The sequence below is a fragment of the Montipora foliosa genome, chromosome 9, assembly GCF_036669935.1.
Source record: "Montipora foliosa isolate CH-2021 chromosome 9, ASM3666993v2, whole genome shotgun sequence".
In the NCBI taxonomy this organism is placed as follows: domain Eukaryota; kingdom Metazoa; phylum Cnidaria; class Anthozoa; order Scleractinia; family Acroporidae; genus Montipora; species Montipora foliosa.
This window is the reverse complement of record NC_090877.1, coordinates 24,238,116-24,250,615: the sequence shown is the minus strand read 5'-3', so window position 1 is coordinate 24,250,615 and position 12,500 is coordinate 24,238,116. Positions and strand designations below refer to the sequence as shown.

At 36.9% G+C, this 12,500-nt stretch overlaps 1 protein-coding gene and 1 long non-coding RNA gene across 5 annotated transcripts in view; one reads left to right on the top strand and one right to left on the bottom strand.

Annotated features, from left to right (window-relative positions):
- Window positions 1-12,500, bottom strand: part of LOC137970967 (uncharacterized) — a 23,887-nt gene that overhangs the window by 8,939 nt on the left and 2,448 nt on the right. The window contains exons 3-5 of the long non-coding RNA XR_011116899.1: window positions 9,393-9,452; window positions 4,592-4,677; window positions 1,668-1,736 (exon numbers count right to left, since the gene is read on the bottom strand). This is a non-coding gene — a long non-coding RNA (uncharacterized lncRNA). The remainder of the gene's footprint in view (window positions 1-1,667; window positions 1,737-4,591; window positions 4,678-9,392; window positions 9,453-12,500) is intronic.
- The window catches only part of LOC137970964 (uncharacterized), a 22,521-nt gene continuing 20,006 nt past the window's right edge, over window positions 9,986-12,500 (top strand). For 2 of the 4 annotated variants that reach the window (XM_068817647.1, XM_068817646.1), the window contains exon 1: window positions 9,986-10,932. In XM_068817647.1, coding sequence (XP_068673748.1) covers window positions 10,756-10,932 — 177 coding nt within the window. In that variant the 5' untranslated portion in view covers window positions 9,986-10,755. Of the gene's footprint in view, window positions 12,262-12,500 lie in introns of all 4 variants that reach the window. The other 2 variants (XM_068817648.1, XM_068817651.1) reach the window with 2 other exon arrangements.

Genomic DNA, 12,500 nt, shown 5'->3' with positions numbered 1-12,500 from the left:
CTCTCTGCGGCGGGAGAGAAAGAGAGCCTGCACGCATCCCTCTGAATTTTGAATGCCGCCTCCTGATGTCATGCTGAGCGAGCTGTCAAAAATTAGCCAATCAGCACACACCCAAAGTAAACATTGATATAAACAGTAAGCCACGGAATGTGTATTTCAAATCGCTGGAAGCAGAAACTCCCAAAAATTGAAAAGGAAGGAAGCCTTCACCAGAAATCCTAACAATTACTGCAGATGCTGTAAAGCGTAGCTGAATATTCTGTACCGGTAATTCATCGAAGTCCATCTCCACGGAAAATGTGTTTCATTCGTCAGGGAAATGTTTAGCACAGAAACTTAAAACAACGGGAATCGTAATAGGACTAATAGAGAAATGCCTTTTCCCTGCCCGCATCTCCACTGTGTGTGACCACAACCACCGCCACATTTTGGTAAAGCGAAGCGGAGTTATCCTTTTTGATTTATTTTAATGGAATACAGGCATTACAAAGACTACATTACACTTTAATGCTAGACAGATACAAAAGATATTCTAATACCTACACCACTTTATTTCAAGTGGTAGAGCATTTGTGATTACAGATACATATTTCACTAATTCCATAATAATTATTTGAAAATTGGAATATTTTGTTTTTAAGTGTATTGGAGTATTGCGGAATTAACAGGAGATCAAGCAATCACCTGTAAAAGCCGCCTTTTCCGCTTAACTAAATTCTTGCTAAAATTGTGTAGAGTTCCTTTATCGTTAAATCAGCAACTGAGGCAGGTGAAAGGCCCAAGCTTCTGTCAAAATGTAATCAGCGATACCTTTTTGCAGAGGACAGTAAACTACATGTACCACAGTGACATGATGTCGCCCTTGTTCTATTTTGACCGCTACTAAGAACAGTTGGAAAATCCTGTAGATCACAGAGACAAGGCTTCCTTTCCTTCCAGCAGAGAAGCCATTTCATCGCGTTAAGTTAGGGTAATATTGCAACACTCTACGATTTTCTCATACAGACATGTATGCATTTCTGATCACTTTATCTCTGTGAACCGAAGTGGCTTTCTTGTTGTCAGAGCTTGTCAGTGGTGACGTCACCAAGCAATTTAATTTCAGCCAACCAGTATTTTGCGTCCAAAATTTGGACGCGACATTCAAAATAAAAAGTCATGCGGGTAGACTCTCATTTTACCCCAACCCCAGTACCTCGGAGAGCCTGCTCACAGGCTACCAGTCAACATGATAGCTCAACTGGTAGTGCACTGCACTGGCATCGCAGAGGTCCAGGGGCCTGTTTCTCGAAAGTCCCGAAACTTTACGGGCCATTTTCGGGTGTCACAATTCCCTTTGTATCTCAAGAACGGAGAGGATTTAAGTCGTCAAACTTCACAGTCACTTTTCTTTTTGTTACCTTGAAAACATGTCAAAAGATCGGCTTTCCAAATCAAGCGGCTGGCACTTTCACAAATGGCTTTTCGGGCCCGAAAAGTTTTCGGGACTTTCGAGAAACGGGCTCCAGGTTAGAGTCCCATTCAGGCCTGAATTTTTGAAAAACTGAACTTGGATAACTTTCTTACATCAGGAGGGATGCTATTCCAAAACTTGGCACCAGATCTACAAAAAACATTTGATTGATGACTTAGAACATAGCATGCAAAGTTAAAAAGAATACACTTACTGGCTTTGGTTTTCCTTTCCTGTGCTTTAAGGACACTGTCTATGAGTTCTTTTGACCTCCTTTGAGTTTCTACAAGACATAAAAATTAAGATCAATAACTTACTTTGTGAAACTCATTAATAATTCATAACAGTTATGATCAATCAATAGGCAGTATTTGAGTCACATGTGCACCTCAGTGAACCTCAATACAAATCAACTGGGGTTGTATCAACTTTTGATACAGACTCCTACTCAGCTAATTAGTATTCATTAACCAATGTTCTTGCTTGTATTTGTATACTTTTGTGTCTATGTAAGGTTTTTGGTACCCTGGATTCCAGAGGTTATTTTCTCGTTATGAAAAGAGCTACAAAAGAGCGAGTCGTGAAATGGCGAGAAAAACCTCTGGTACAGGCTGTTAACCCTTCTGAACATGCCGCTCCAATCATGTTGTGCTTTCCACTTCCAGAGTCAATTTTTGACCCTGGAGATTTCATTAGTCAATCGAAAAACCGTTCTTTATAAGGACTACCATTGGTTAAGTCAAGGGGGATGATCAAACCAGTTTTTCACTGACCAGTGTAATACAAGAAGACTATGAACGTGACAGTGATGATCGTGACGCAATAATCACAAATTCATAGCTGGCAGATTGAGGTTAAGGTAATTCCCTTGAAATTGTTCTACTATCAAACTTTTTTTGGGTCTTGGCATAATTAACATTCATGATATGAACATCAAAAAAATGCAATAAAAAAATGGGGTCACCGTGCTTGTTTTCGTGTCAGCAGGCTCTTAAAATGGGGTATTTTTACTGTTTTTGCTTAAAAATTCGAATCACCTTCATACAGAAGTAAGTCTTGGTTACTTTAAAGACACAAAATTTTATTTTGAAAATAAAGCTTCTTTAATTTACATAAGCAGTAATGCTTCATTTACGCCGACTTTGATTCCCTGGTTGTGGGAATAGTGCACTTTTTGGGACAGTTCCGTGGTTAGCTTGAAGTCCTCGCATTGGGTAAAATACACCCAGTACGGAACTGTTTTCCAAAAAAAATTCATGTTCTACTATCAAACTTTTTTTCTTCTTCAAATATGTTCTTTATTAGACTGTTCCTAGCAAATAGCTGAAAAAAAAATCGGGGGTCACCGTGCTCGTGGTTTAGTTTGAGCAAAATTTCTTACGTTTTGGATGCGCACGTGCTCATGTGCGCGCGCTAATGACGCGAAAATCATGCGCAGTAGAGATGTGCCATGCAATACTAAGGAATTACCTTAAGTTGTCTCTTTGACGCTGAATGAATGTTTGCTGTTGAGTGGCCTTAAAGGGGGCATAATCCAACACACACACTTTGATTTTGTTTGGGAATTTGGCAAAGGTGTGAGCTTCTGACATCTTTACACTTCAATGCCTCAAGTCCACGGCTCCACGTAAAGTTCTTGAAATGTTTTCAGTTCCAATTCCAGGACTTGAATGCAATTTTCTTATTTCTCCAATTCACGTTTGCATTTGCATCAAATAATACAGTGTAGCTGCGTGAAACACTTCAACAAAAAACTCAGAAACGATGTATCGCACAGACTTGAGAACTGGTGAGGTGATTTATGAATTTGTCTCCTACAACATTCCAAGTTTTTGGATTATTTCATTCAACAGCTTTGATTTCATTTTTTTGTTACGTGACAGTGACAACGATCTATTCACTCAACCGTGAGAATTTCCCAGTGGAGTGACCGGTTAACATTGCTAAAATATTTTTTTATCACGTGGATAACACCCATTTGCCCAAGTTTCTAAAATAAGCTCCTACTCTGGAAGTCAATCAAAATAAGTTAGTTTGCATGGAAGTGAGGCTTTTAATGGCCTGTACCAGAGGTTTTTCTTGCCGCGTCCCGACTTGCCCTTTTGCTGCTCTTTTCATAGTGAGAAAATAACCTCTGGAATCCAGGATAGGTTTTTGGTGCAATTAGTTTTACTGACACCATCAACCATCTTAGCAACTTCAGAAGAGAAGAGATAACAATAGGCGGATATCTCAATTTGGTTTTGAACATTGATAAGGACAACAAAGGTGGTCAATACAGAACGTACTTCAAATCCACTTAACTACAGTGTAATTAAGGATAGTATTGCTGACCAAGATTTTGTGGATGACTGGAGAACCCTAAATCCAAACTCTCGCAAATTCACTTGGTGCCAGCATAAACCTGAAATTCATTGCTGACTAGATTTTTGCCAAGTAAGCCAAAGCCATTTCATTTTGTTTTAACACAGACCATTCCCTGATAACAATCCATATGGCAATGCATTCCAACCAACACAGCCCAGGATACTGGAAGCTTCCCTCTTGGATAATGTTTAGTCATAAAAAAAATCTGGATAACAATTAGAAGTGCTAATGATGAATATTTGTTTTGTTTTTTCACCTTTATTGGTCAGTCTCTCTTCCAAAGAAAATTAATAGTTACAGGTCAAAAGGAAAAACAAAAAAAGACCAAAAGATAACATGCAAATAGCACCTGGAGTCCCATGCAAGGCACCCCCCAACTAAATCAGTAAAAATCTTAAGAAATGCATAAACTATTATTGCCAGTGGGACGCACAATAACGTGCAAGACCCCATGAGCATGGTTTGGCAGGGTCAAAGACATCATTCTGCTCATTCACCTTTGTACAAATTAGTTATACTGTTCTTAAAAGCCTTTTTGCTTAGAAAGTCACTGGGCTGAATTAGTTTACATATAAGGTTCCATAATTTGATACTGTGATTAAAGAAGCAATACTGATAGGTACAGTGTTTTGCAGAAAGGAGTTTCCAAGTATGTTATATCACATGATTGAGATCATAGAGTATGGCCATGACTGACACTCTCAATAAAAGTATTTTATCATTGTCAATATAGCTATATAAAGCCTTATAAAGAAATACTAAATTCTTTACCTCGCAGTCAAGTGACAGCAGTATTAACCCCACTTTGATGTGGGAAATGATTAACCACAAGATCAGTGAATAGTCCATTCAACATGCTAAGGAGCAAAAAATACAAAGAAGAAGAATTAAAACAAGTGATAACTGCAATACAAGAGTTCCTTGATTCCAACAGAAATTTAATCCAAGAAATGAAAGAAGCATTCAGAGAACTGGAAGAAAACAAAATTAAAATGTTGGAGAGTCACTCCACAGAAAATTGGACCAGACATTTGAAAAATCAAACTGTCTGTATTTGCACAAAATCCTAAGAAAATGACAACAAATTTAGAAAGAAAGAGCAACTTGTACCGGTAATTGTATTATTTTAATATGATTACAAAATGTTTACCATCAATGTTATTTCTGCAAACTTTATCATAAATTACTATTAATTTTGATATCAGCTGTTGCAAAGGGGAAAGTAACTTGTATTAATGTTACAAAGAGGAGTACAGAAATTTTACTGCACTGGTGTGTAACACAAACTGCTTCACACAACATACGTAAGACCTTGGATAAACTTTATATTTCTATCAGTGTGACAGCAGCAGGCATCCTTCTAGAGGCTACTTTCTCCTCTGCAACATTTTGAAGCCTTCAAGGTTTGTTGGTATTTTCTCATTTTAGGACAAGGTTTATTTGTTCCTCACTTTTTAATAAAAGTTCTTTTAGACTACTATAATAATGTATTTAACAGAAACTGGGAATTTTGCTGTGGAGGGAGTTTTTTTTTAAGGAGAGGAAGTCAGTCTCTAAATTCTGTTTAGATTGGTTAAAGACATCATTTTTTCTCTCACAAGTTCAGCATCCTAGATATGCCTAATAATGTTTTATTTCAATTTTGACTATGGTACAATAATTACTGTTCTGAATCACTATGATATACCCGTTGCTAATTGCACTTAGCTTTTTACCCCATATATATGTTCAATGCCAAGGTACACATTTTTAAGCATCACCACTTCAAAAAAATAATTATTGTAAAAATCAAACAGCATCAAATGGCAAAGCTCATCAGTAACACAACATTAATTTTCAGCATTACAAAAATTCTATTACTTTTTCTTTTTTTTTTCGGGTCGTGCTCTGGCTGCGCATGCGTAAGATTTCTTTTTCTCGTAGAGGGCAGTGGGATTCAAACTCGGTATCTCTTCCTTTCGATGCAATCACAATGACCACTAACCCAAGGAAGACTGTGACAGATTGATGGAAAAATGTGTATTAAAGAATTGTGTGTGTGTGACTGGAAACAAGTTTTTGTGGCATGGAATGCAATATCCGGTGATCGTATAACTTTGTAACAGATAATTGTAATTTTATACTTCTCCCAGTATTGTTAAGAAAAAGTATTAAATATTTTCAAATATCATCTTAGAGACTTGCAAAGCATCTCTTTTCTGGTTTTGATTGGAATCAATGCCGTTAACAACAGTTTTAAATGTAAACAAATATCCATGACCGCACTTAACCCTATCATTGGGTAAGGGAATGTGGACCGTGGACTTTGGACTACATAAATGAAACTGGATAATTATCAAGATATTGTAAAAACCCACTGAAATACTGTGAACTTAAAGGCAGTTGGCAAAAAATCCTTCAAACAAAGTGTAGGCTACCCATACCCTCTTGTTATTACAGTTGTCCACTTTTTGCAAACACCATCCTAGCTTGTAATCTGAAAAACTAGTTCTCTCAAAGTTCATTGCATTTGAAAGTTAATGTCCAAGTGCTACATGTTATAATAATGCTTACATGTAAGCAGAACTCTATCACAAGGCAAAAAGCATGTACTTGAATCAAACAATGCATCATTGGATCACAAAAAACATGTTCTTGAATTCAAAATGGCTGCCTAGGTGAGCTGTAACTTCACAAACAAAGTATGTCGTCAAACACTGAAAGAACTAAGAAGTGGAGAAAGAAAATTCAAAATTACCCTACTAAACATGAAGGGTGCAAGAAAAAGAGTACAAAGAAAATAACAGAGATGCTGAAAGTAATGCCAATGATTCTGATAGATACGATGGTAATGATGTTCAAGGTGATGACAAGAACAGCAATGAACAGGCAAAAATACATGTACAGTGTGGATTACCAACCGATAATGTTTATACCCAACTCAATGTTGACAAAGTCATCAACATTTCAGTTACCCTGTTTTTTGGCTGCAATGATTGACTGCATTGCACCTGACAGGATCACTTTTGGCAGTTCAAGCACATTGATAGATAACTATGACCTGAGAAGTTTGCTTGGGCTGGGAGAAATTATCTGTAAGGGGAGTCCTGAAGGACAGTGCCTGCAAAACAAGCGTTAAAAGGAATGAACAACATTCTCAACCAAGATCTACTTCTTGTTCCATGCGACAGTATGAACAGCCATAACTGTTTACCCTCCTCCTCCTCCTCCTCCTTCGGCATGGTACAAACACAGGCAATACCTTTTATTGGCCAATGAGGGATGACGTTCCTGATGTTCATCTAAGCTGTGTTTTTATGGACCAGTTGATTTAATTGGCAACAGCTCTTTCGCCATTATGGAAAGTGAGCAAGTTAAGAAAGTTTTCCATTATATCCAGAGGCACTGATCATTTTTAAATAGACAATTTCTGTGATATGTCAAACTACAGAATGGTTATTGTTTTTCTTTTTTAACTTACAAAGCTGGTAGTTAGTGATGGAGTCTTTATCTAATCACCTTTGAGTGATAAACATTGTTGACATTATGTTCCATTACTGGCACTTTTTCAACTTGAGACATTTTTTGCAATAATATAAATTTAATATAAACCACTCACTGTCACACATTGCAAAAATTAATTATTAGAAAAGCTGAATGTACTTCTTAGCTTAGAAAATGTGGCACAGTTATTAAAGTGAGTGTTAACACTAGCTTAATAGCTTCTTTAAAATAAATGTCTGAAAATGGACAAGTTTTCCCCACTGCAACTAGAGATGATGTACTTTAATGGGGAGTTTTTCAGTGAGTTATTAATCCTACTGCATTGAAAGGACACTAACCACTTGTGTCTTCTTTTGTGATCTTTGAATTCACATACTGACTTGGAATTATTAAGCTCATTCCAAAGAAAGATGCAAAACCTTTCCTTATCACAAACTGATACCTAATTCTGCTCCTTAATTGTGACTATCTACAGCATGTAGCGACAAAAGCTCTTGCAAACCTTCTTAAAATTACCTACCAAAGCTGATAAACAGTGATCAAAACGGATTTATGAAAGGCCCTTTCTTCGAGACAACATTCACCTAATTAATGGACTTACTACACTGCAGAAGAAAATCTTCCAGAGGACTACTTCTTTTTTTAGATTTTGAGAAAGCATTTGACACACTGTAGAATGGACCTTTATTCAAAAAACGGTCAGTTGTTGTAGATTTTTTTTTGCTTTGTATTGTATATATTTTCATACAAAACACTGTTGCTGTCTTCAAGATAATTAGGAGAGTCCGTGTTGTGCCCCACAAAATGAAAACATACATTGTATAAAATATTCTTTTTTCATCACGAGTGCATTCCACTCTTTAACCATCCACAACGTTTTAGATCAGCTCAATGAAAGATTACAGACAGGCAATAGCGTGACCAACTTCACATGATCCAATCAGACACAAGAAAATCCAATCTACAGCTCCAGATTGGATACTCCACAAGAATGAAATAATGCGAATTAATTAAAATTGGTCTGCTGGCCACAAATAATAGAGACGTGGACTTCATGATCAAAACACAGACACAAAATTGCAGACCACTGATTGATCTTCTTTATTCATAACAGGTACAGTGTAACTTAGTAAATACTAAAAAGGAAGATAAACCAAAGCTTAATTTGTGAACAATCTTTCCTTTAACTTTCCAACTTGAAAATCAGCTAGTGTCACAGTGACACCTTGCATACATGTATCTTCGTTTTGATAAACTTCCACATTTTCTCCATTTCCAGACAGATTCTACAGGAAACTTACCAAAGACTTCTACAGTGCTATATGGAATTAAATTAATTTTGTTATTGTTCATACACTGTGGACAATTTTTCCTTGATGAAGAATAATGACGAATTTCAGTTGAAATTAGCATAATTATTGGTGATCAAATGCATGACGACTTTGAGTAAATGAAATGGAAACAACAGGAAACTCAATGACGAACTCTTGTGTTGACCAAAATATGAGCACAGAAAACATCAACATTAACCTCCATGTTTTAAGTGTGAGAATGATGCTTATAAACAAATTCAAAAGAAAGAGCCCTCCAATAGTCAATATGTCACTGCAAACAACTTGCATGTTCACACACGTCCATAACCCAAAACCCATTGAAGATTTTGAACAGGTCTGTTCTTAAATAGAGAGGATAAAATTAATAGTCCCAGTACATATGTCAGTGACGAGTCATGGTCACTATGTCTTTCACATGACTGAAGCTTTGCTTTAATACACATGTTGATGGAAGTACCTCACAATTTTGTTATTGTTGTCTGTTCTCTGTTGTACATGTAAATGTAGATACATATCGTTATATGGGATGGACCATTTAATTTTTTAAGGGGGATTGGGGAATTTTGTCTTGTTAAGAATTTGTTTTTTGCCTTTGGACTGTGCAAGAATTTTTTAGCACTTAAAGGTTGTGAACGAATTTTATTTCCATCAGTTTTCAGTCTTCATTATTTATTAATAAAAGTATCTTCAACTATGAGCATTTCATGAGATATGCATGCCCTATACAAGAATGGAACAGAAAATGATACATGTACCTCAAGCACTGCTTTCTCTCCAGGCTGATACAAGTTGCATTTTAGTCTATTCATTGTTACCTGTTGGGTTACAAAAACAACTGAGAAATTCTATTCTGCTGACAAATATGTACAAATAATTACAAAGCATTTTTGTTTGTTGAAATTAAATTATGACAAAAATTACAGATTACGGTAGTTTTTCATTTGGTCTAACAGGATCCTACGAATAGAAAGGCTTGCTCGATTTTTTTCCCCCTTGGTCCAATGTGCATGATTTTTTTCCTCTACTTTTGCTGTGCAGGAGTTTTTTTTTGTAATTGCCCAACCTTCCCCTCCCCCTCAAAAAATATAATGGTCCACCCCTATGTTTAGGCTATATTTTATTTAAGTTGAAAATTTGCCATGTACAGCACAAGCGAAGTTCTCAGTGAGTCCTCATTGTTTTAATCACATTTTCGAATCATTTCTCATGACAGAGCATGCATCAGTTTACAATCCAATATTTTACATAAAAATTCTTATTTCAAATTGATTGATGTAATTGAGTATAAACATAATTACTTTCCCTTCCAAAAACAAACAATAACAAAGTCCAATAGTGCAGTCAAATATTCAAGTTTGATGTTTGTTTTCTTAAATCAATTTACAAAGCTTACCAACATTAAAAATAGGCAAGCACGGTGTACATGTAACTGGACTTCCAATAGGATGCGCAAAAAAATTAAAGATTATGCGGAAATTTTATGCCATACTATGGGCAAATATGGATTATGCGGAAATTTCAACAATTCATAAAACTAAAAATTAGGCCCGTCCAATGTATTTACATACTCATGGTAAATCAGGACTCGAAATTGTGACCAATACAGTCGCATTTGTGAGTGAATTTTTTCCCTTTGTGATTAAAATATATGGAGGAGTCGCCAATTTGCAACCAGCTTTCACCGTTGAAATAACTGGGGTTAGCAGAAACTTTTGCTAAAATAAAGCGGTAAAAAATTATTTCTCGTCATGAATTTTGTTTTAATTTCGAGATATCAGCACTTGAAGCGTAGTTTTTTCTAAGTCGCCTTTTGGCGACCTTCTTTCACAAAAAGGTCGCTAAATACATAATGTTGGTCGCCATTTTCCCTCGATGACACACTGCGGAGTATTATACAAAGGAAAGAACTGCTGACCATTTTGAGATAAAGATGGCCACCTTAAAAACACTCTTAAGTGAGTACATCTATTCGCTGTGTCCTTCAACTCTTCATACAAATAGAGAAAGAAGAGAACTGCAAGAATTGCAAAAGAAATTCATGGACATATTATCAAGCTTTTTTCATTTTGTCTGGATCTAGAGTTTAAAAAATATACCGATTATCACCACACCACTTCCATGCCGGAACAGTCGCCGGAACAGTGTCTAGGCTCAAAGCCAAAACATGTGTGGAAACTGCTAATGACCTTTCATCTTGCGAACGAAATGGTATGTCTTCTTCAATCAATCTTCAATGTTCACGAAAACAAGCATTTCAAAACAGTCAATCTCTTGGCTTTTACATTTGTGAGGATGGTAAGCAGCAGCTTTATCACTAATATTGCCATGATGTGGGTAGTGCTTTCACTATGGAGACTTATTTTTTAAGGATACTGATCTCTGTTTAGAACATGTCTGTTTAGAGCGTGGTCGAAAGCAACAATCATTTTGGGCGGCTGTCTGACATGAACGGTCGAAACAAGATTTATGAACATCCCATCAACCTTCCTGTTAGCATGATGTTTAGAAACTAATTGCTTCCCAACAACAAAGTTTGTCACAAAGAGCATATTTCAATGTAAAAGTTCTTGTGATGCCCTGCCCATTCACAGGTAGGTTTTTTTTTTGCAAGAGCAAAGTTGATCCTGCTATGAAAGGTTGTCTGAAACCAGCAGAAAATTCATATTCTACTTGGTCTCAGGCCACTGAGCACTTGCGACAAAGCCCAAAACTTCACACTGCATCCCGCCTGATCAAAAAACGTCATTATCATGGAACCGTGGCACACCAAATTTGCATCATATTGCCTGCAGGCTCCTGTTTTGAGATGCAGTTTAAAACGTCGGCATGGAAATATTATACATTCGAAAAACATGGTCCAAGAACAGGACTAAAGAAATCCCGAAGTCGTTTTATCAAACATTGAATTCTTGCCTTGCCAAGTCAAAATCTTTGATGACTTAAATGGTCAGCACATGCAAATTTGCGAGACAGCACCCATTGTTATTAATATGCCAACCAGAACCCACATGTAACTAGCTGTTGAAACAATGACTTCTTTTGTTCCATGTTGTTATTCAATGATGTGGAAATGGCACTGTGGAATTAAGCCACGCAAGTGGAATAATGCCCGTGTAACGACTGTTCCCACACAATTTCTCTTACGCTTATGCCTGTGCTTGTGTTTCATCTACATCTACATCTACATGTCCCAACACTCGGCAAAGTCCATTTGACTTATGGCTCTTTTTTTTGCTTAGGTGGCTTCATACACCACAAGCCTTTTTAGAGGCATTAAGGGGTATCGAATGGTCTTTGCGAGCATTTGCAAGCATGCAAGCACTGTGTTTTATTTCACAACCACGAACAATGACCAAACTTGTCTTGCAAACAGTGAGCACTTCGAGTTCTACTTGGAGCTACTTGGTAAAGTTTCCGCTACACTGCTTTATATTGAAGTGTGTCTACTATGCATAGCAAAACAACAGTAGATCAAAAGGGGCTCAGTAAGATGTAGTTAAGCATTATTTCTCTACCAAAACATTGATGAAAAACTATTTATGAACTTTCGAGCAACGGTAGGAGCAAACTTCAACAAGGATTCGAGCATGCAACTGATTGCAAAAATTTTGCAAGCACTAGCAGGTGAGTACTCGTCTAAAATTTGCAAGCAAATCGAGCAATGGCCAAATTTTGCGAGCACTTTGAAGGGACCATTTGGTACCCCTACATTATGCCAAGCCAGGCACTTGTGCTTATCGCACAAGTGGGAACCAGGCTTTACAGTATGATGTCCTTGGTCCGCGAGGTCCTTGGGCGGAACATGGAACATGATGCTATATTTCCTTGTTAACTAAAATACCACAAAAAACAAATGGTCTGAT